This window comes from Talpa europaea, assembly GCF_964194135.1.
Source record: "Talpa europaea genome assembly, chromosome: 13".
Taxonomy (NCBI): domain Eukaryota; kingdom Metazoa; phylum Chordata; class Mammalia; order Eulipotyphla; family Talpidae; genus Talpa; species Talpa europaea.
In genome coordinates, this window is record NC_140080.1 from 34,406,207 (window position 1) to 34,431,270 (window position 25,064).

The 25,064-nt window shown below is 41.7% G+C and overlaps 2 protein-coding genes across 2 annotated transcripts; both read left to right on the forward strand.

Moving 5' to 3' along the window:
- Positions 1–11,849: 11,849 nt before the first annotated feature.
- On the forward strand, positions 11,850–14,237 carry PCDHB7 (protocadherin beta 7; the record flags this gene model as incomplete). Its single annotated transcript, XM_084251717.1, has 1 exon — positions 11,850–14,237. One exon carries the CDS (start codon positions 11,850–11,852, stop codon positions 14,235–14,237), a length of 2,388 nt encoding a protein of 795 aa, XP_084107843.1.
- A 3,379-nt stretch (positions 14,238–17,616) lies between these two features.
- On the forward strand, positions 17,617–20,188 carry LOC311182692 (protocadherin beta-8-like; the record flags this gene model as incomplete). The annotated part of the gene is made up of 1 exon (XM_084251711.1): positions 17,617–20,188. The coding sequence occupies one exon, from the start codon at positions 17,617–17,619 to the stop codon at positions 20,011–20,013; it is 2,397 nt and encodes a 798-aa protein (XP_084107837.1). The 3' UTR covers positions 20,014–20,188.
- Between the last annotated feature and the right edge of the window lie 4,876 nt (positions 20,189–25,064).

Below are 25,064 nucleotides of genomic sequence, written 5' to 3' on the forward strand. Positions count from 1 at the left end.
GTGAATTGTCCCCCTGCTATTTATTCTTCTCCTTTTTTGGCCTTTATAAGGCTATTTGTTTTAAATTTTTGCTCTCTATTGTTTAAATGAAATAAATGGTTGTGCTCAAACTGGAATGAAATGCATTACTTACTGTCATTCATTTTACTCCTGCTTCTCCACAACTTAATTTATATTTTTCATTCTGTAAAGGAGAGTTTATATGTGCTGTATTTCTTGAACTATCACATCTGAGAAGTATAATATAGCTGGTATTAAATTCTTCAGTCAACTTCCTTGTCATCAGAGACTTGTTGACATCAAATATAACAGTAATCCTTTCATCATCATTTCTCAGTTAATCTATAAATTGGCTGAATTTCATCATTTAGCAATGTTTTATGAATTCTTTCCTGCTTGCTGCATTGTTGTCTTTGTAACTGAATAAGATCTTGGCTAAGTATAAAGTTATTGAGCCATAATTTCCTTCTCTCAGAACCTTGTAGATATCTATCTAGTATTAAACGTTCATGAGGAGAAGTCTCAAGTTTGTTTTCTTTACTGGCAGGTGACTTGTTTTCTATCCTTGAATTTCATTACCATTATCAGGTTATGTCTTTATTTTTTATAATTTTTATCACCTTTTTCCTGGAACTCAGTGTATGTACCTTTCAATGTGTTCCATACAGATAATTTCAGACAGGTCATTTGCTTGTTTATTTGTGGTAAGTGTAATTGGTTTTTATTTTTTTAAGATTTATTTACTTACGCATACAAGAACTGGGGTGCAGGTCAAAAGTGCGGGGAGTGAGAGGATTCACCAGAGTCAGACATGGGAGCAGAACAGGCAGATCTACTGAAATACCCTGCTGAGGGGAGCAGTGGGTGGAGGGGAGCAGTGGGCGGGCAAGACAGAAGAGGTCTGCTGAGCCATGTGGGTCACCTCCCTGGAGGGGGATCGAACTCATCTGCAGTAGTTGGCAATAGCTTGATAGTGTTGAGAGTTTAACCCCTGAACCACCAGGGAGGCCCTAATTGGTTTTTATTTTTTATTTATTTTTTATTTTTTAAGATTTATTTATTTATACAAGCACTGGGTACAGTCAGAAGCACGGGAGGGTGAGAGAGTTCACCAGAGCCAGAGGGGGTAGCAGAGCAGGTAGAAGGACCTAAGCACACTGCTGAGGGGAGCAGCGGGTGGCCGGGGAGGTCTGCACGCCTTGTGGGACCCTCCTCCCGTGGCAGGGGAGCAGCCGGGGATCGAACTGGCGCCGCAGAGGCTGCGGCCGGCCAGCTTTGCAACCCAGCGCTCAACCGCTGCGCCACCAGGGAGTCCCCCTAATTGGTTTTTAAATGTCTAATTTCTTAAGGTTGTATATAGGTCTATTTCTGCTGTATTATGTTTTTTGATTCTTCTCATTCATATTGTCTTTGTTTCTCCTCATGTGATTGATTGCTCTTCAAATTATTTGGAGGGTGTCCTCAAAGTCTCAGCCACATGTTCCATTCTTCAAAGTAGATTTTCATTTGTTTCAGTCAGGATCCTGGAAATACTATTAATAGAGAACCACCACAAATTAAGCTTATGACTTGAGTTTTTTTGCAACTCAACCTACGCATATTTAAAATACAAACACACAATAGGGTCAATCTGTAGCCTCAATTTCCCAGGCATGTTTTCTTTTCTTTTTCTTCTCCTCTACTTTATACTGAGGAAGCCTTCTATATAATTCCCTGTCATTGTGGGGAGGGAGCAGGTTTACATTAGTTGATGTCCACACTATATTTATATTATGGTTATAGCCCTATGGGGTTCCAGAAAATGGAGAGGCTCTCCATCTAATATTCCACACCTTCAGTTGGCCCTGAGCCTTAATTTATATTTCAGAGCCCAAATAGTTTTAACTCAAACCCCAAGGACAAATACTTTCAATGCCCTGAGGAAATAATAAATTTTGTTTTACTGATATACTACTTACCCCTCTATTACAGGCTTGCACTGAAAATTAGGCTTTTTCACTATTTTTCTATTATGTCTTCTATATTTATGTTCTACATTTATCTTTACTGTATATGTTTTTGTTTTTCACAATTGTTCTTCAACATTTTAAAAGTGATTTCTTAGGAAGTCTAGTCCATTTTTAAAATTATTTCCCATAGAAGAGTCATCTGAATTCTTCATACCATCAGTTTTAGAAATGAGCAGCTCTGCCTGATGCCTTTTTAATGAGATGATCCAATTTTGCCATCACCTCAGTGATATGTTAGCCTCCTTTTCTCCCTCTGATGCACTGAATCCAGTGTTTCATTCACTGGGTACTCTGCCCAGACCACTCAATGACCTAGCTCTATTTCCTGCTAAGCTAAAATCACATGGAGAAGTCTCTTTTTCTGCAGCACTTAGAAAAATATATATTGATGTAAATAAGGATGAATAAATGTTTAATAATAATAATAATTAATTTTAGTCTATTTTTATCATCTGGTTTTATAAACTTTACAAGTTATTGAAATTTTTATAAAATACTCATGTATTCTTTACCCTATTTTTGGTACTTGCTTTGTTCACATAACAACATATTACATAGAACAGGTGAGCCAGCTATTTCCTTATTTATTCACAACTAATGAAGTTGTCATTTATTGTGTTACATATCAGGAGAGAAAGTGTCTGTGATGCAGTTGTAGGCCATTTCTGTTTTTTTTTTTAAGAATATACATTAAATTTATCAAACATTTTCATCTTTAGCCTGTTAAGACACATTCCTAATTGTTTTATTTTTCCCTATTCTCAAGCAAGCCAAGTTGTGCTGGCTTAAGGAGAATGAATCTTAACTATTTGATGATTTCATATTTTACATTTTATCCTTTGAAAACTTTAATTGAAAGCTCAAATTCCTTATAATTCGGTGAAAGAATAAATTTTTGAGTTTGGGTGAATGACTTCTAGTCCAGGACAAAAGCCAGAAATCACTGTATGTGTAGTTAACAATAAAAGATTGATAGAGGGAATTAGAAGCTTACAAAACTGGGAGAACAATGAAATGGCTTTCAAGAAGTATTACCATACCTGCAGTACAAAAATCAGGAAGCTGCTGCTACTGCTACAACCAAACTGTTGCCTCCTCCCAGTGTTCTCTCCCACTTTCCAAACTGGGGACTGCACACGGGAATAGTGTCTGCCTGCCAAGGTAGCCTGAAGGTCCCCTTGAAACCGATGACTAGACACAGATGTGCTGGCTTGACTGTCAGCACCCTCACCTTTCTCACCATGTTGGTCAACAGCAACAACCTCTGGGTGACCTTTGCTGGTCTTACAAGGCTAAAGTCCAGGTATCTCACTGTTGAAACTTATTTACCTCTGGAATAATAACTCAGAGTTACTATTATATAAAACGGAGTTTTAAGCTTCCCAGACCCGGAATTTTGAAAAAGTTCATAAAGGGAAATAGAATGTATGACAGGTGTATGCCAATAGCACACATCATTGGTTCTAAAGGTCTAATCCTAGCAACTGAACTTTAATGCTTTGAGGGATAAGTTTTCAGAGGAACAAACATTTCTTCTGGATACAAAGACACCACTGAAAAGGACAAAAACAATTATGTGTTCCTCTAATGGCCAATCTGAATCAGGCAATTAATTTGATGCTATCTGCTCTTAAGGGGGGGTGGTGCAGGTGTGGTTACAGTAGATATAACAGATTCTTAATTTCACCCAAATATTTTTCTCCCTTTATTACTAATAGATTTCCCAATTTTTAACTGCCAATGTGGTTATGTGATTTAGAGATTACATTTATCAACTCTGTTGTGACTGGGAAAGGTCCTGTAAGTTATGGCGCATGAAATATAAGCACATAAAAAGCACTACTTCATTGTAGTCTTTCAAAAGGAAGGAATAGTTTTCCCTTCTTCTGTTCGCTAGTCTAAAGGTAGATGTAATGACTGGATATTTGGCAAGTCCAGTCTTGACTCTGAGGTAAAGACCATGCACTGAAGATGATATAGAAAGAATATGCACCAACACCAGAACTCGGCCCTAGATACCACAGTCACCCAGTCAGTGGCTAGGCTTCCTTTAAGAAAGAAAAGTAAAATTCTACTTTGCGGAAGCTATTGTTGCTATGGGTATTTCTATAATTTCAGGTCAAAATTATATAAGGTATACACATATATAATATAGAACAATAGTCTAGCTAACATAGTAAGCTTCTTTAATAATGTGATATTTAAGGGAAGAACCAAAGAATGGAGATAATTATGAGGCTTATTTGAAATCAAGGTTTACATGAAACCTTAGAAATCAAAGTTTATTGAGAATGAGCAAAGCAAATCAACTTAAGATTCAAGAAAAACAATTCTTTAAAATGAAGAAAATAAAAGGAATGGATTATAAATGTAAAAGCATAAATTAACTAGATAGACTAAAACTGCAGCTTTGACTGATTAAACACATTTATATCTTTGAAATTTTCAAGGGCATTTTTTTAAAAAGATTTATTTATTTATTTATACAAGCACTGGGTACAGTCAGAAGTGCGGGAGGGTGAGAGAATTCACCAGAGCCAGAGCGGGGAGCAGAACAGGCAGACTGATGAAGTACACTGCTGAGGGGAGCAGCAGGTGAGACAGGAGAGGTCTGTCGCACCATGTGGCACCCTCGCTGGTGGCTGGGGATCGAGCCGGCACTGCAGAGGCTGCGGGCAGCTTTGCAGCCCAGCACTCAACCGCTGCGCCACCAGGGGAGGCCCTCAAGGGTATTTTAAATTAAATTGGTGGGTAGAACAAGCACATTTAATTTGGCTCCCTCTAGAAATGTACTTACACAAAAGTGAGTGAGAGAGGGACAGAATAAAATAGAATACTACAGATAAAAAATTTAATAGCTGGCAAGCAGATAGATAACTTAATATACCTTACAAAACAACTGCCAGTCCTGAAGGGGAAAAGCTGAGAACCCAATTCAGTCTAGACATAGGATTTTCAGAAGCATCAGAATAGTCGGTTCTAGACACTCTGGAAATGATGGCAGGATGTCAAATAAGGATGGTATTAAAATTGCCTAAAAATCAGTAAATCTTTGGTAGTCAGATAAATTTTCCCTACTTCATTATTGAGTAACCTACTTCCCTGAACCTTGAATAAGTGTGGAGTTTTGTTTTCTGATGGCTACAGAGGTTCCCATGGCAAAATTGGGAGCAGGGGTAATATGGATAATGGAATGATGTGGCCATCTAAATATTGAAGCTGATTATTAAAATGCTATGATAGTCACTGGGACAAATTACAAATATTTCAGTTCTTGTGTCAGACACATGGAAGAATTTTAGTTCTATTTCCTCTTTAAATTAAACATGGCCATGGAATTCCTTTTGGCTGATAAAGTGTGAAAAAAAGTTACATATTACTTCTGGGTGGAAGTTTTTTTCAGACAGTGCATGATTTTTTGTCACATTTACTTTCCTTGCTGTAGTGATCCTGAAAGCATATGTGGAGATGCAACCTCTAGAAAACTGGATCCCTGAATGACTATGTGAGGAGGCCCCATGTTGAGTGGTAGCGAATATGTAGTATGATAAAGATCAACCTCCACTGTGTTAAACCATTGAAATTTGGGGGAGCAGTTTGGTACTGAAGCATAATCTAGCCTATTCTGAGTGATACAGACTCTTCTTCAACCCAATCCTTTATCTTTTCAATCCTTACCTTTTCCTTGTAGTTAGGAGATTTTAGAGAGTTGCAGAATCTGAGCAGTCCAAGTGGTAAGGCCTAACTACACTGATGCTGGGTTTTCCTCAACTGCAAGTGCTCCCACGTCAGCACAGAATAAAGATCAAAATATACAAACCTGGCCAACACACTCAGAGCTATTGTGCAGCTGAAGGGACAGCATTTTGGAGGAGATCATCAGCAAGTCACCTGCCATCTTTTCAATCACATGAAACCACTGAAGTGTGTGAGCTATTAAAGCCATAAAGTAAACAAGAAAAAAGATGAAGAAATAAAACAATCCTAGAAATAGAAATCAAATCAGAATAAGATGCAAAGGGAACTCCAAGAATAATAGCAAAGGTTAGTTCTGAGATGACTGATGTGCAGCAGATGGAGAGAGCAATCACCCAATTTGAGGGAAATTTGATATTAGAAGATACTGCAATACAGAGTAAACTCTAAAACACTGTTAAAAGAAATAGAAGAAGGGTTGGAAGAATTAACATTATCAAAATGGCCATCCTACCAAAAGCAATTTACAGATTCAATGCTATTCCAATAAAAAATTTGAATGACATTCTTCAAAGAAATAGAACATATTTGATGAAATTCTTATGGAGCCACCAAAACCCCCAAATAGCCAAAGCTTTCCTGAAAAAAAAAAAAAGAGAGAGGACCTCCCTGCTGGTACAAGGGGTTAAGCACCGCACTATGAAGCAATCTGCAGCCTCTGCAGTACAAGTTTGATCCCTGGCTGGCCAGAGAGAAACCCAGATGGTGAAGCAGACCTCTCCTGTCTTGCCCACTGCTCCCCTCACCAGTGTATTTCAGTCATTTTTCCTGTTCTGTTACCCAGTCTGTCTCTGGTGAATCCTCTCACCCTCTGCATCTCTGGCCTGTACCCCAGCTCTTGTATGCATACATAAATAAATCTTTTAAAAAAAGAAGGGGCCTCCCCGGTGGCGCAGTGGTTGAGCGCTGGGTTGCGAAGCTGCCCGTGGCCTTTGCCGCACCGGTTCGATCCCCGGCTGCTCCCCGGCCACCGGAGGAGGGTCCCACATGGCGCGCAGACCTCTCCTGCCGCCCGCTGCTCCCCTGAGCAGTGTACTTCGGTCCTTCTGCCTGCTCTGCTCCCTGCTCTGGCTCTGGTGAATTCTCTCACCCTCCCGTGCTTCTGACTGTACCCAGTGCATGTATAAACAAACAAATAAATAAACAAAACATGCCTCTATTAAAAAAAAACATTTTAAAAAAAATAAAAAAAGAAGGGAATGGAAGTATCACACTCCCAGACTTCAAACTATACTACAAAGCCATAATTATCAAAACTGCATGGTACTGTAACAAGAACAGACATACGGACCAATGGAACCAAATAGAAAATCCAGAAATAAACCCACAGATTTACGGTCAACTAATCTTTGACAAAGGAGCAAAGAATATGCAATGGAGCAAAGAAAGTCTGTTCAATAAATGGTGCTGGGAAAACTGGGTCACTACATGCTAAAGAATGAAGTTTGACTACTACCTCACACCATGCACAAAACCAACTCAAAATGGATTAAGGAACTAGACATAAGACTTGAAACCATAAAATATATAGAAGGAAATATAGGCGAAACACTACATGACATACACCTCAGTGACATCTTTAAAGACGCATAACCCAAAGCAGTGATAGTGAAGGCAAAGATAAACAGCTGGGACTACATCAAATTAAAGAGCTTCTGTACAGCAAAAGAGACAGTAACCAAAACAAAGAGACACCCCACCAACTGGGAGAAAATTTTTGCACACAACACTAATGATAAAGGACTGATCACAAAAAACTACAGAGCTGATGAGACTCAACAAAAACAAAGTAAATAATCCAGCCAAAAAGTGGGCAGAAGAGCTAAAAAGAAACTTCTCCAAAGAGGAAATGCAAATGGCCAACAGGCATATGAAAAAATGTTCAACTGTAATCAGGGAAATGCAAATCAAAACTACAATGAGGTACCATCTTACACCAGTGAGTGGCACATATTAAAAAAAAAAAACTAGCAACAACAAATGTTGGTGAGGATGTGGAGAAAAAGGAACTCTCCTGCACTGCTGGTGGGAATGCAAACTGGTCCAACCACTATGGAAAGATGTGTGGAGATTCCTCAACCTGCTAAAGATGGAGTGTCCATATGATCCAGCAATTCCACTCCTAGGTATTTACCCAAAAGACACAGAAACATTAATTCAAAAGGGCACCTGTACCCCTATGTTTATAGCAGCACTATTTACAATAGCTAAGCTATGGAAACAACCCAAATGCCCAAAAATAGATGACTGGATCAAGAAGATGTGGTACATATACGACAACAGAGGAAAGCACTTACAATGGAGGAAGGAAAGTCACAACAATAATTGCTAATGGTCAAACTAGACATTCACATGCAAAAGAATGAAACTAGACTATTATTTAATAATAAACCAAAGGGCCTCCCTGGGCACAAGGGGTTGGGATGCCACCTGTGAAGCTGTCTGCAGCCACTGTAGCACGAGTTCGATCCCCAGCCAGGGAACTTCCCACGTGGCGCAGCAGACCTCTTCTGGCTCACCCGCTGCTCCCCTCGGCAGTGTGTTTCAGTCGGTCTGCCTTTTTTTTAATATTTATTTATTTATTTATACAAGTACTGGGTACAGTCAGAAGCACGGGAGGGTGAGAGAATTCACCAAAGCCAGAGCAGACTGACGAAATACACTGAGGGGAGCAGCGAGCGGCAGGAGAGGTCTGCCCACGCCATGTGGGACCCTGGCCAGCCCGCAGCCAGGGATCTGGGATCGAGCAAGCGCTGCAGAGGCTGGGGCCAACCCAGCGCTTAACCTCTGCACCACCAGGGAGGCCCCGGTCTGCCTGTTCTGTTCCTGGCTCTGTCTCTGGTGAATCCTCTCACCTCCCCCACCCCACCTCAACACACACACCCCTCTGGCCTGTACCCTAGTTCTTGTATGCATAAATGGATAAATCTTTAAAAAAAATAACAAACCCAAGAATTAATTCAAACTATGGGCCTCCCTGGTGGCGCAGGCGGTTGAGCTCCGCACTGTAAAGGTATCTGCAGCCTCTGTAGCGCGGGTTTGATCCCGGCCGACTGGCTGGTGAGAAGCCCACATGGCACAGCAGACCTCTCCTGTCTCGCCCGCTGCTCCCCTCAGCAGTGTTTCTTCAGTTTGCCTGTTCTGTTCCCGGCTCTGTCTCTGGTGAATCCTCTCACCCTCCCGTACATCTGGCCTGTATCCCAGTTCTTGTATAAAAATAAATAAATCTTTTTTTAAAAATTTAATTCAAACTGGATTTAACACTTGGATGCAAGAACTGAAATCACAAAATAAATAGAAGAACACATAGGAGATATGCTCCTTGACATTAGCATTAGAGAAACGTTTGGTGACTTTTTCAATAGCAAGGGAACCAAAAACAAACCAATGGGACTACTTCACTAAAAAGCCTCTGCACAGTGAGAGAAACTTGCCTCATCAAAATGAAAAGGCACCCTACTGAATGGGACAAGTATTTGTACATCATACATTCAACAAGTTGTTAATATAGTATGTGTATATACACATAATTTATAAATTTCAATAAGAAAACAATGCAATTTAAAAGTGGCAGAGGATCTGAACAGATACTTCAAAAAAGGCATGCAAAAGGCCAATAGGCACATGAAAAAAAATGTTCATCATCTCATTATTAGGGAAACATGAATCAAAGAACAATTGAGACATTACCTCACACTTATAAGAATGGTTATTATCCAAAAGACAAGAAACAACAAGTGTTGGAGAGGATGTGGAGAGAAGAGAACCTTTATACACTATTGGTTTGAAGGAAAATTGATACAGTCATTATGGAGAGGCCTCAAAAAACTAAAAATGTAAATTCCATATAATCCAGTTATCCCGCTTCTTGGTATTTACTCAAAAATATAAAATATCCTAAATCAAAGTGATACATGCACACCTGTGGTTACTGCAGCAATATTTACAATAGCCAAGGACAGCAAACAACCTAAATGTCTATTGACTGAAAACCAGGACAAAGAAAGATGTGGTCTATATACACAATGGAATACTATTCAGCTATAAAAAAGATGCAATCCTGCCATTTGAAACAACATGGAAGGACCTAGAAGGTATATGCTTAGTGAAATAAGCAGATGGAGAAAGACAAACACTGTGTTATTTCACTCATATGTTGTACATAAAGAAAACAAGCAGATGAACTAATTAAAACAAAAATTGAAACAAAAAACAACCACTAATAGACCAATTAGTGGTTGCCGAGAAGGGATGGAAGATGGAGTGGGTAAATCAGGACAAATGAGATCATTACATGGTGAAGGATAGACTTGGAATTTTAGTGGTGAATTTAATGCAGAATATATACACATTGATTTTCAGTGATGCACACTTGACACTTAAATAATCTTATAATGCACTGTTACTTCCATTTTAAAAATTTAAAATAAGATAAAAAGGAAATTCAGATATGCAAGTAAGAACATTAAAGGAAAGCAAAAATCAGTTCTTAGAGCTGTATAGTCCTATAGAAACCAAATATTTAACATTTTCCATCTTACCAATGGCATTTTTCTAAACTAAGGCTTACTAAGAAAAGCAAAGATGATTTAAATTTCTGGAAAAATTACTGAGCACTACTGACAGGAATAAAGATATAACTAAAGATAAATTCAGTGAAAACATAACACAAAGAAATTCACAAATACAGACAAACTGGATGGTTTTAAAATAAAATACTGGTTACTTTAAAATGAAACAAAACCTGGATAGATTAATAACCAAAAGTAAAATGGGAACAACAGTCATGGATTTACCACCACCAAAGCCAACAAACCAACTCATGTAAGGAAAAAGGTGTAATTAGTCATTAGAAATAGATGATTATATCATTATAAAAACTCTTCTGCTACATGAAAATACATGGAAAACCTGCTAATCAATTCTATGAAGGCAGGATAATTTCATACAAAAACCATAGAAATTAACATATACAACACACACAGACAGAGCAATGTGGACTGGGAGAATCCTAAAAGCTTATTGCACATCAAATCCATATGTGCAATAAAATAATAATTCTGTGTCACAATTAAATGACATTCATATCAAGAGTTTGAGATAAAAAGTTAAAGGAAAAAGTACAGCTTTAACAGATGTCAAAATGACTTTTAAAATATGAAATAAAACCTTGATCCAAAAAGGAACATTTACCCCAAATCAAGTTCAACCATCATAGTTAAAGATGAAATACTAGGAGTACTTCCACAAAGGCAAGAATGACCTGCTTACTACTGTTAATTTTAAGAGTGTTTACTGCATGTTCTTGGAGATATTAGTCATAGAAATCATATATAAACATTTTATACATAATACCTAATGAGAATGAAGGGTGGACAATGAGGTATAAAAAGTGCTTCAAAAATATGGATAAAGACCTTGAAACTGGAGGGATTACTTAATTCATAAGTTAAAGAAAAATGGAAAAAGGCTACTCAGCAGTATGAAAGCATTTTTGTTAAAGCAGTTTACAAATAAATAAAAGCTCTTTCTCTAATATTTGTTGGCTTTTTGATGGACGCTTCATTTTCTTATATTCTCTTTACTATCGATTTTTAAAACAGGAGGTTTCCTTAAGATTTGCTCTTGAATTTCATGCTCTAAATTAAGATAAATAACAGATTTGATTCTCTATGAATTCAAAATATCAGAGTAAAGCGATAAAACACTTACTGGCATCACTGATGATATGAAGGGAAACATGAAATGAAATAGCAAAACACTGGGCGAAAAAAATCACTCCTGTTGCAGTACCATCAACCCGCCATGTTTTTCTGTTCTATCCTTAAAAACGGGAATAACATTCACATAACGCAAGGTGGCGCTGCTGTCTAAAAAGAGGGGGGAAATTCGCACAAAGGATGTTGCAGATTCCAGCATTAAAAGGAAAGCTGACCAGACAAGGAGAGTAAAGGAAACCGTGCTGACAGGAGTTGGGGGAAATTGGAGGATCCCTCCCCACAAGCACTGGTATTATAAGCTCATTTCTAAGGACTCAGTTGCCATTTCTGAGAGCTGCCTGAGGACCAGTGTTTTTAAAGGAGAATGGAGTCTAGAGCGGAGCGTGCTGGGCAGAAAAGGCAAGTCCTATTTCTTTGTGTATTTCTGGGAGTGTCTTGGGCTGTTGCGGAGCCGCTTCGGTATTTTGTGGCTGAGGAAACGGAGAGAGGCACCTTTCTGGCCAACCTAGCAAAAGATCTGGGGTTAGGGGCAGGGGAACTGTCAGCCCGGGGAGCTAGAATCGTTTCAGATCAGAACATACTATTTTTACTACTCAATCCACTTACTGGTGATTTACTGCTGAATGAGAAATTAGACCGAGAGGAGCTGTGCGGCTCCACAGAGCCCTGTGTGCTGCCTTTCCAGTTGTTACTGGAAAAGCCTTTTCAGATTTTCCGTGCTGAATTGTGGGTCAGCGACATCAATGATCATTCTCCAGTATTTCTGGACAGAGAGATTCCCTTGAAAATATTAGAAAGTACCATTCCAGGAGCAGCATTTCTCCTAGAGAGTGCACAAGATGCGGATGTTGGAATCAACAACCTGAGAAACTACACAATCAGCCCCAACACCTATTTCCATATCAATGTCCATGACGGTGGTGAGGGGAGTATCTACCCTGAGTTGGTACTGGATAGAGCTCTGGACCGAGAAGAGGTGCCTGAGCTCAGTTTAACCCTCACGGCTTTGGATGGCGGCTCTCCGCCTAGATCCGGGACCGCTCTCGTACGGATCGAGGTTGTGGACACAAATGACAACGTCCCTGAATTTGTTCAGTTGCTCTACAAAGTGCAGGTGGCTGAGAATAGCCTGGTTGGCTCACTAGTTGTCACCGTGTCAGCTAGAGATTTAGATGCCGGAAGTAATGGGGAAATAGTTTATGCATTTTTTTATGCAACTGACAAAATTCTCAAAACGTTTCAAATAGATCCAACATCTGGCACAATTCATCTTAAAGCTGAACTGAACTATGAGGCAATACAAAACTATACATTAACTGTTCAGGCCAAAGATGGTGGAGGACTTTCTGGAAAATGTACTGTGGTGGTTCAAGTAACAGATGTTAATGATAATCCACCGGAACTGCTCATGTCATCACTTACTAGCCCAATTTCAGAAAATTCTCCAAAGACTGTAGTAGCTGTTTTTAGGATTAGAGACAGAGATTCAGGGAATAATGCAAAGTTGGTGTGCTCCATCCAAGATGATCTCCCCTTTGTCCTGAAGCAATCTGTAGAGAATTTCTACACCCTGGAAACAGAGAGGCCGCTGGACAGAGAAAGGCAGGCCGAGTACAACATCACGATCACCGTCACGGACTTGGGGACCCCCAGGCTGAGCACCCAGCACCACATCACCGTGCTGGTGTCCGACGTGAACGACAACGCCCCCGCCTTCAGCCAGAGCGCCTACACGCTGCTGGTGCGCGAGAACAACAGCCCCGCGCTGCACATCGGCAGCGTGCGCGCCACCGACGCCGACGCGGGCTCCAACGCGCAGCTCACCTACTCGCTGCTGCCCGCCGGCCGCGCGCACCCGCCGCCCGCCGCGCTCGTGGCCGTCAACGCCGACACCGGCCAGCTGTTCGCGCTGCGCTCGCTCGACTACGAGGCGCTGCGCGCCTTCGACTTCCTGGTGGGCGCCACGGACCGCGGCTCGCCCGCGCTCAGCGGCCAGGCGCGGGTGCGCGTCGTGGTGCAGGACGCCAACGACAACGCGCCCTCCGTGCTCTACCCGCCGCCCAACGCCTCGGCGCCCTGCCCCGAGCTGGTGCCGCGCGCGGCCGACGCGGGCTACCTGGTCACCAAGGTGGTGGCGGTGGACGGCGACGCGGGCCAGAACGCCTGGCTGTCGTTCCAGCTGCTCAGGGCCACGGAGCCCGGGCTGTTCGGCGTGTGGGCGCACAACGGCGAGGTGCGCACCGCCAGGCCGCTGGGCGAGCGCGACGCGCCCAAGCACCGGCTGGTCGTGCTGGTCAAGGACAACGGCGAGCCGCCGCTGTCGGCCAGCGTCACGCTGCACGTGCTGCTGGTCGACGGCTTCTCGCAGCCCTACCTGCCGCCGCCCGACGCGCCGCCGCCCGCCGCGCAGGCCGACCGCCTCACCGCGTCCCTGGTGGTGGCGCTGGCCGCCGTGTCGTCGCTCTTCCTCCTGTGCGCGCTCGCCTTCGCGGCCGCGCGCCTGTGCGGGAGGCGCGGGGCCGGCGCGCGCGCGGGCTCGCTGGGGCCCGACGGCCCCTTCCCGGGCCGCCTGGTGGACGTGGGCGGCGCCGGGACGCTGTCCCACAGCTACCAGTATGAGGTGTGCCTGACGGGAGGCACTGGAACCAGCGACTTCAAATTCTTAAAACAAGTTATTCCTAACCTGCAGTACCAGTGCACAGGAAGAGGTACAGAAGAAAATCCCTCAATCCGAAATGACTTGAGTTTCTGATAAAGAATGAAATATATAAATGCTGTCATCTATCTGTGAGTATATTCCTATTAAGAAATTTATCCTGAATTACCGCTAGAGGAGTGCTTTCACTTTTTTTTCCCCAAATATTCTTAAAGTCATAGAACAAATACCTTTGCTTTAGAAAAGGATCCAACTTTAGCCCTAAGGACCCTCTACACAGGAAGCCATGCATGTGTCATGTCTTTTTTCATGCATGATGTGTAGGCTGTTACATGATAGATCCTGATCAAGATGTTTACATTGTTTTTCATTGCCATCAAACTTTTTTTTTCTACTTTCCCCCTGATTTATTAGAGTGCTGTATAAGTGATTCCACTCTACATTTTAGGAGCACAGATTGTAGAGTCTCTTTTATTAAAGTTTAAAAAAATGTGCTTACTATTCTCCATTCACTATTTTAACACTGAATCTTAAAAGTGGAGAAATTTCAGAAATGAGCAAGTAGATGTTGGGCAGGTTCACAAAGTCACCACTAATAAATGGCAGAGCTGCATCTCTCCACCTTCTGTCCGACTCTGGAATCTTGCTATGACACTATGCACCATCATGTATCACCTGACAAGTTCCACCCTAATTAGGTAGGAACTTTTTTCTCATATTCATCTTCCTGCTCAGTCTTTTCTATGTTTGAATTAACAGTGTATGTATAGTGTATCTATGTAATACACTACACAGCTTTATTTCCTTGTAAACCAATAATCCAGCTTTTCTGAATCAACTGTTCAACTATTATTATTAAATTTCTGATCTAAAGCTCAAGTAAAAATGTTGAAAGATGAATCCATGCCTTTTCCTTGTTATCTGAACACATGACCTTCATTTCACAGGCAAGATAATGGCTCTGCATAGAAATATTACATAATTTTGTTTGGTTCAGTTTAGTATTCTCTTCACATTAGTTTTGTGCAGTTGTCCCTATATGCCTTTACAATGCCTTTTCCTCTTTAATTTGAAAGTTTACTTTTTTTAAGATTTATTTTTATTTATTTATACAAGCACTGGGTACAGTCAGAAGTGCAGGAGGGTGAGAGAATTCACCAGATCCAGAGCAGGGAGCAGAATAGGCAGAAGGATCGAAGTACACTACTGAGGGGGAGAAGCGGGAGGCATGAAAGGTCTGCGCGCCATGTGGGACCCTCACCCAGCGGCCAGGGATTGAACTGGAGCTGCCATGTGGGACCCTCGCCAGGCGCCCGGGGATCCAACCGGCTCAGCAGAGGCTGCTGGCAGCTTTGCAACCCAGCGCTCAACTGCTTGTCCATCGGGGAGGCCCTGAAAGTTTATTTTTTAAAAGCTTCTTGTTCAATATAATGCAGTAATGAACGGGGAAGATATAAGAATAGTTTTACATGTAAAATTAATGAGAAACAAATTATCATTAAATTAATTAGAGATTCTGGGGAAATTAAGGTTCGTTACATTAATTCATAGCTGCTCTTTCTTTTTATTTATTTATTTATTTGTTTGTTTTTATACAAGCACTGGGTACAGTCAGAAGCGCGGGAAGGTGGGAGAATTCACCATAGCCAGAGTGGGGAGCAGAGCAGGCAGAAGGACTGAAGTACACTGCTGAGGGGAGCAGCGGGCGGCAGGAGGGGTCTGCCCGCGCCATGTGGGACCCTCCTCAGGTGACTGGGGAGCAGCCAGGGATCGAACCGGCGCCAGAGAGGCCGCGGGCAGCATCGCAACCCAGCGCTCAACCACTGTGCCACCGGGGAGGCCCCATAGCTGCTCTTTCTTTAGTTAGCAAATATCCAGATAATTTTTTGCACAGCTCTATTCTTAATATGTGAGATTGGTAAGTCTTAAAGTAGTGCTAGTATTATGCATTACTAATGGCATATAGTCCAAGGACAAAAAAAAACAATAAACACCTCACAACCCAAAATACATAAGGTGAAGACAATATTATAGTTTTTCCAACACAGCAATGGCACAGAAAAAAAGGAGGAAGGAACTTTACACAATCAAAGAAATTAAAAACATACCAACCAAATGCAAGCATGGTGGATCTTGTTTGAAACAACCGCAATGACTTTGAAAGAATGGAGAATCTGATAATAGATTGATATTAAATAATATTAACTAAAATTTCTAGGTGTGGAATTGGCATGGTATTTTTAAGTCATTTAAAGTTCAAAATGTATAATGAAGTATTCGTGGGTAAAAATTTATTTTGTCTGGGATATAAAAATACTGGGGAAATAAGGTGATTATGCAAAATATTGGTAATTATGAAACTAGTTGTGAGTACTCAGAGGCTTATTTCCTGCTTTGGATTTGAATTTTTTCAAATAATGTAACTTAAAATTCACTCATAAAAAGTGGAGTTAACTAAAATAGCATATCAGAATTACCACTGTTATCAGACATTATATTAGAAAAAATTCTCTAAGCCTTCTCATTCACAATTTTGACTTGATAACTTCTGAGATAATCTGGCTCTTGAATTCATATGCATTCTACTGCTGACTGAATCTTGGGTGTTTTCTAATCATGGCAATGGACTTATGTAAACGGAGCTACCTGGTGCCATCAAATGATATGACTCTCTCCTCTCCTCTCTCTCTCTCTCTCTCTTTCTCTCTGTCTCTCTGTGTGTATGTATAAGATTAATTTCTCTCTGCCTCAATTTCCTTATATCTAAGGTGGGCAGTTCACAGCAACCCTATCTGATAGGTACACCTATCTAGTAGGTATTACTATCTCCATTTTACAGAGCAGGAAACTAAGGGAGAGGTTAAATAATTTGTCCAAGGTATATAGTTACTGATTATTCCCATATATCGAGGCAATAAAAGTATATAATTCTAAACATTGTCAGTGATAACTAATTGTATGTTTTTAATTTCTTGTATATATCCTTCCCAGCAAGCTGGTCCATATTTTCTTTTTGCCACAAATTCAATTTGCATTATTGAAAGCAAAAAAGGCCCTACTCATGTTATTTCTCTTGTATGGTTCTCATACGTTCCTCTTGTTTTGCCTTGGCCCAAAGGTCCTGTGATAGTGAAAGCAGTATTGTAACTTTACTTATCTATAGAAAGAATTAGGAATAGTGCATCCATCTTAATCCCAGAAAACGTAAAACCCTATGAAGACACATGGTGGCGCTGCAGGATAAGAAGGTAAAAAACCAGAACTGAGGCTGCTGCTCCAACAACAGGCAAAATTTACCAACAAAGCCAGGGAGCCCACAGGAACCTTGGATGTCACAGAGCGAGTGGATCCTCTAAAAAGGACTACTCACCGGAATATACCCAAGATCTTTTGTATATTAAGCATCGTCTCAGATTTGGAGGTCTTTACGGTTCAGGGGAACCACCCTTGCTGGAGTCTATAGAAAGGAAGAACAATGGAGGCCAGCGGGAAGCTCATTTGCAGCCAAAGGCAAGTTGTTTTCTTCTTTCTCCTATTGGGCTTAGCTCTGGCGGGCACGGAATTTAGGCGCTATTCTGTAGTGGAGGAAACCGAGGGGAGTTCCTTTATAACCAATTTAGCAAAGGACCTGGGTCTCGGGCAGAGAGAACTCTCCAGGAGAGGGGCTAGGGTGATTTCCAAAGGCAACAAATTGCATTTGCAGCTCAATCTGGAGACAGGGGCTCTGAGGCTAAATGAGAAACTGGACCGTGAGGAATTGTGTGGTCACACAGAGCCCTGTGTGCTGCGTTTCCAGGTATTGCTAGAAAATCCCTTGGCATTTTTTCAAGCTGAGTTACAAGTAATAGACATAAATGACCATGCTCCCGTGTTCCTAGACAAAGATATGCTGCTAAAAATATCAGAGAGCAGCCCTCCCGGGACTACATTCCCTCTGAAGAACGCTCAGGATGTGGATGTAGGCCAAAATAATATAGAGAACTATATAATAAGTCCCAACTCCTATTTTCGGGTCCTCACCCGCAAACGCAGCGATGGCAAGAAGTATCCTGAGCTGGTGCTGGACAAAGCACTGGATCGTGAGGAGGAACCTGAAGTCAGGTTAACCCTCATAGCTCAGGATGGCGGCTCTCCACCCCAATCTGGTACTGCTCAGGTCTACATCGAAGTCATGGATATCAATGATAATGCCCCTGAATTTGACCAACCTTTCTATAGGGTGCAGATCCCTGAGGACAGTCCCCTAGGATTCTTGATCACCACGGTCTCTGCTACAGATAAAGATATAGGAATCAATGGAGAGATTTCCTATTCCCTTTTCCAGGCTTCAAAGGAGATTAGCAAAACCTTTGAGATCGATGCTATGACAGGAGAAATTCAACTGAAAAAACAACTTGACTTCGAAACAACTCAATCCTATGAGATCAATGTTGAGGCCAGAGATGCTGGAAGCTTGTCAGGAAAATGCACTGTTCTGACTCAAGTCGTCGATGTGAATGACAATGCCCCAGAAATCATCATGTCCTCATTTACCAGACAGATCCCTGAGAACTCTCCTGAGACTGTGGTTGCAGTGTTCAGTGTTTCAGATCTTGATTCGGAAGAAAATGGGAAAATAAGTTGCTTCATTCAGGAAGATCTACCGTTTATCCTAAAATCTTCCTTGGAAAACTTTTACACCCTGGTAACAGAGAGGCCGCTGGACAGAGAGCTAACATCGGAGTACAACATCACGATCACCGTCACGGACTTGGGGACCCCCAGGCTGAGCACCCAGCACCACATCACCGTGCTGGTGTCCGACGTGAACGACAACGCCCCCGCCTTCAGCCAGAGCGCCTACACGCTGCTGGTGCGCGAGAACAACAGCCCCGCGCTGCACATCGGCAGCGTGCGCGCCACCGACGCCGACGCGGGCTCCAACGCGCAGCTCACCTACTCGCTGCTGCCCGCCGGCCGCGCGCACCCGCCGCCCGCCGCGCTCGTGGCCGTCAACGCCGACACCGGCCAGCTGTTCGCGCTGCGCTCGCTCGACTACGAGGCGCTGCGCGCCTTCGACTTCCTGGTGGGCGCCACGGACCGCGGCTCGCCCGCGCTCAGCGGCCAGGCGCGGGTGCGCGTCGTGGTGCAGGACGCCAACGACAACGCGCCCTCCGTGCTCTACCCGCCGCCCAACGCCTCGGCGCCCTGCCCCGAGCTGGTGCCGCGCGCGGCCGACGCGGGCTACCTGGTCACCAAGGTGGTGGCGGTGGACGGCGACGCGGGCCAGAACGCCTGGCTGTCGTTCCAGCTGCTCAGGGCCACGGAGCCCGGGCTGTTCGGCGTGTGGGCGCACAACGGCGAGGTGCGCACCGCCAGGCCGCTGGGCGAGCGCGACGCGCCCAAGCACCGGCTGGTCGTGCTGGTCAAGGACAACGGCGAGCCGCCGCTGTCGGCCAGCGTCACGCTGCACGTGCTGCTGGTCGACGGCTTCTCGCAGCCCTACCTGCCGCCGCCCGACGCGCCGCCGCCCGCCGCGCAGGCCGACCGCCTCACCGCGTCCCTGGTGGTGGCGCTGGCCGCCGTGTCGTCGCTCTTCCTCCTGTGCGCGCTCGCCTTCGCGGCCGCGCGCCTGTGCGGGAGGCGCGGGGCCGGCGCGCGCGCGGGCTCGCTGGGGCCCGACGGCCCCTTCCCGGGCCGCCTGGTGGACGTGGGCGGCGCCGGGACGCTGTCCCACAGCTACCAGTATGAGGTGTGCCTGACGGGGGGCTCAGGGACCAACGAGTTCAAGTTTCTCAAACCTATTTTGCCCAATTTTCAAGGCCATTCTCCTGGGCTAGAAATAGAAGAAAACCCTAACTATAGGAGCGACTTTAGTTTCAGCGTTCAGTGACAACATAGGTATGCCTAGTTTCTGTTAATTCCTCATTATGCTAATTAACTTTTAGGAAAGATTTTTAATACCTCTTTTCAGTGAGGGAAGAAATCAAGAGTATTTTTGCTTTTACTACAAAGTAGAAAGGGGGAAACATCATTTGGTGTTGGTTTCTGCAGCAGTGGGCAGTGAGACAGCGTAAACCTGCAGTATCCAGAGTGGTCCCGCCAAACTCCTGCTTCTGTAAACTACTTTATAGGGGCTCTGTCTCACATTATTCCTGCATTTACTATATGTTAGTGTTATTTTCAATGTTGTGTGTTGTTTTGGGGGTCTGAGGACATTAAGAACATTTCCATATAAGTTATTAGTAATTGCTTCTTTCATGCTATTTTTGACTTAAAAATACTCTACTTTCAGAAGGGGTGGGAAGCATATATAATTGGTGTTAATATTCCAAATATTTAAAATCAATGAAATTCAAGCTGATGTTTTTGGCAACTATTCTGATTGTTCAAGTTATACTATACAAAGTTGCTTGTAAAACTTACTGTCCCCCCTTTGTTTTAAAAGAATTTTATCTTTCCTTCCTTACTATAACAAGATGAACAGCCCAAAATCTTGACTCCTAAATGCTAACAAAGACAACAGTACAAATCTTTATTTTGAATGCCTTATGTATGTATGGGAGGGGGGAACTAAGGAAAATAATTATATAAAATTGGTGCATTGCCTTAAAGTTTTTCCTACTAGCTTTTAAACCATTACTTACATAACAGCAGCAACGTATTAACATTTACAATGATGGTCACCTACACAGAAAGGAAAGAGCACAGTGTGATGTCTGGCTATTGCTTTATTGTCTTTCATAGCACCTAACTTTTTTTTTTTTTTTAAGATTTATTTAGGGCCTCCCCTGGTGGCGCAGCGGTTGAGCGCTGGGCTGTGAGGCTGCCCGTGGCCTCTGCAGCGCCGGTTTGTTCCCTGGCCGCTGGCGAGGGTAAAAAAGATTTTTTTATTTATACAAGAACTAGGGTACAGGCCAGATGTGCGGGAGGGTGAGAGGATTCACCAGAGACAGAGTGGGGAACAGAACAGGCAGACTGAAATACACTGCTGAGGAGAGCAGCAGGTGAGACAGGAGAGATCTGCTCACCATGTGGGTATCTCCATGTCTAGCAGGGATTGAACAGGGATTGAACGCACACTGCAGAGGCTGTGGACAGCTTCACAGTGCTGTGTTCAACCGCCTGAGCCACCTATCTTTTATATTGTTTTTTTAGTATATGGCCGTACCACCCTGAACATGCCCCATTTTGTCTGATATTGTTTTCTCTTAAAAGTCTTATACTGATTATGATTCCTTTTTATTAATATACCAATGTTAGTTTTAATATAATTGTTTTAATTGCTCTCTTTTTAGTGTCACTGGTGTTAAGAGAGTAAAATATCTGTGTCATGTTTATTCAGTGATATGATATAATAGTGAAACTGACTTTCCCATTTGAGAAACACTGAGCATCTGTGACAGAAAATGCAGTGACCAACCAATGTCCATCCATCTTTTCTTCCTTAGTAGCCAACCATAAACTTCACTTAAGGCATTATTAGTATGCTTACTCAAACCAAAATTTAAAAAAAATTTTTTCCCAGCCTCCCTGGAATAAGCCATAGGCTGTGTTATATTCAATGCGCTGTATATATAAATTTTTACTGTAGGAAACTTCCAAGAAGGCTGTATAAAGGAATATGTGCTATCTAAGAAAAGGTCTATTTTCCCCCCTTTTCTAATTGCCCCCTTCTGCTTGGACTGTATGTCTTGGTTGGAAAACAATTAGGCATGCTCAGCGAAAAGCAACACAAGGAAGGACATAAAGGTAGAAGACAGTCAGCATAGAATGACTTGAGAGATGAGGGCCCCTAAAGATCACAAAGTCACTATGCCATCCCTGGATTGCCTGTTTCTGACCTTTTTTGATTTGAGACTAAAGGGGCTTTATCTCATTTAAGCTGCCCTCAATTTAGTTTTGGTGCTACCTCCAAGAGAATACAATACAATGCTTTAATAATGTAATATTTTAAATCAAAATGTTACATAATACAGAAAAACACACATCTTAAATGTTAACTGGATGTAACGGATCTTTTTAAAGCTTATTTCTTGATTTCAAATTTAGTTGAAAGTAGTGTACAGAGTGCTAATTAATTATTCCCTCATTCTTTTTAGCCCTCTGTTCAAGTCTAAGGAATTTGACATGTTATCCCCTCTTTGACATGAGGAAACTGAAGCATAGAACACTTAAGTAATTTGCTCACAATTCTGATAAAATGAAAAGTTTGAAATATAAGACTATTTGAATTGAAAACCCAGCTCTTAACCTACACGCTATTAACGGTAGACATTATCTGGTGCCAATGTCTTCCTAATCAAGGATATAAATTCCATATAATCTATGAGCTGACCTCCTATGTTGAAATGTAACTTTTAGTCTATCATTTGTATTTGTTTTCACACCAATGGCCACACCACTCTGGATTAATAAATCAAAAGTACTTATAGAAGTACTGACCTAAGTAAACTGGGATAGACACTATAATTGAGCTTCATTATGAGGTCAGCCTGTTTATCTTCTTGTACATTCATTATTGCAGCAATGAATGCCCTGAATAGGGAGTAAAATTGCCCTGTGGTAAAATTTCTTGTACTATTCCTTCAGCTTTTTTCTGTCATCCCTAATATACACATTAACTTAAAACTTGTTTATGTATATATCTATCTATCTATATATATATCTTTGTGAGTCCCCCTTTAAAATTAAACATATTGTATTCATTTGAGCATACCATTTCTGGAAAGCAGTTACTATTATATTTTTAATTCTGACAGAAATAACTAATTTCAAAAATGTATAGGCTATTGTGAAGGGATTTCTTTCACTAACTTAGAGATTCTGGTAATTTAGTAGGAAAAAAACAGGCTCCAGTTAAAATTAACTGCATGTCTTTGGCAACTGCTCTTAAAAATTCTGTGGAAAAAAGAAGTGGGGAGTCATAAATTACTTTTCTCCAGATTGTTCAACAGAACTGAATCACATTCTTCAGTATTTGCTATGATAATACTATTCTTGCAGAGTGATAAATTCTTGTTGAGTCATATACTGGATGCATGAGAAGCTATGCTTGCATTATGTGTTAGTTTCCTATTGCTGCTATAAAAATACACCACAGATGTGTTGCTTAAAACAATAAAAATATATTACTTATGGTTCTAAAGGCCCGATATCTTATATGGTTCATACAGGGTTAAAATCATGGTGTCAGGAGGGATGTATTTCTTTCTAAGGCCCTAGAGGAGACTCCATCTTTGTCTTTCTCCGGTTTGTAGATGCTGTCCACACAATTAATGGTCCCCCCTTTTCCATCTTCAAAGCCAAACAACATTACATCTCTTTGACCATTATTCTGTAGTCACATCTTCCTCTGGCCAAAATCAGGAAAGATTCTCTCCCACCCAGATAATCCTGGATATAATCTTTCATTCATATGGTTCTAATTTTAATTACATGCCTGAAATCTATTTTGCCATCTAAAAGAACATAGTAACATATTTTGGGAATTAGACATGGACATTTCTGGCTAGGTGGTCATTATTCTGCCCATCACAGATTGGCTGCCTGGAGGAAAATAATACAGTTTAGTAATACCAAGTGTGGCCAACAGAAGTCACATAAATATTTGTTATAGCATGAGTTTAAGCCTCACTTGTGCCATTATGGGAATGAATAAGTTCCCCCAAATTGAGAAGGTAACTTGTATCCAAAGAATGAAGCTGGTATGTCCATTAATCACACTTAAAAGTTTATTAGTCACCTTGTATACAGTGGGCCTTGGCACTGAAGCCACTGGACAGAACTAAAGTTCTGATGGAGGGAGGATTCACACCTCACTCCTAGACAGGGGTCTTTTTATACCTCTCTGAAACTTAATATTTAACTAGAGAGTAGCAGTTTCATAAAACTACTGATGTCAGACACCCAGGGGATGTATTATATGTATCTTTGTGCTATTAAGGTTAATAGGTTTGTATATGGTTCATGATACAGGTTACTGAATATGTAGAAAACAGTGTGAATTTTGGCTCTCTTCCCAGAGTAGGGTATCTCTCATTCACAGGCCTAAAATGGCCTGGATTCAAGATGGAGTCACTTTGGTTTTCCTACAAACATTGATTAGATGTTCTAACTTGAGACAAGGTAATTAACAAACTTCTAACCATCATTAATCAAAACACTGAATTGAAAAAGATAACATGAAATCTCACTGCAATTCAATTCAAAATTTAGAAATAGAAAACCTTAACAAATGAATACAAATATGATGAAGGACTTGTATCTGGAATATATAAAGAACACTTACAGCTCAATTATAAAAAGACAAATAACCCAGTCTTTAAATGGGCAAAGATGTAAACAGATATTTCTCCAAGGATGATATGAAAATGACCAACAAGCATGTGAAGAGATATTCAACATCATATTCATCAGAGAATTGCAAATCAAACTCATGATGTATGAGATACCACTTCATACCCCATAGGGTGGCTAAAATCAAACAGTCAGATAACAAGTGTTGGGAGGATGTGGAAAATTTAAATACTGATACATATTACATGGTGTGAATGTAAAAGAATACACTTACTTTGGAAGAGTCTAGCAGTTCCTCAATTAAACATAGAGATATCATATGACCTAGCAATTCTAGTCATAGAAAATGAAAACATAAGTCCACACAAATATCTATATATGAATGTTTACAGCAGCATTATTCACAATAGGCAAAAGTTGGAAACAACCCAAAAGTCCATCAACAAACAAAGGGATCTTCAAAATATGTGTCTCACAGTGAACCTCAAAGTGGAATGAATTACTAGAACATGAATGAACTTAAATGAAAGAAACCAGTCACAAAAGTCTACATAAATTATTCCACTCAGAATAGAGAAGTATATAGAGATAGAAAGTAAGTTAGAGGTTAATTAGGACTCAAAGCAGAAGGGATGGAGGAACAGG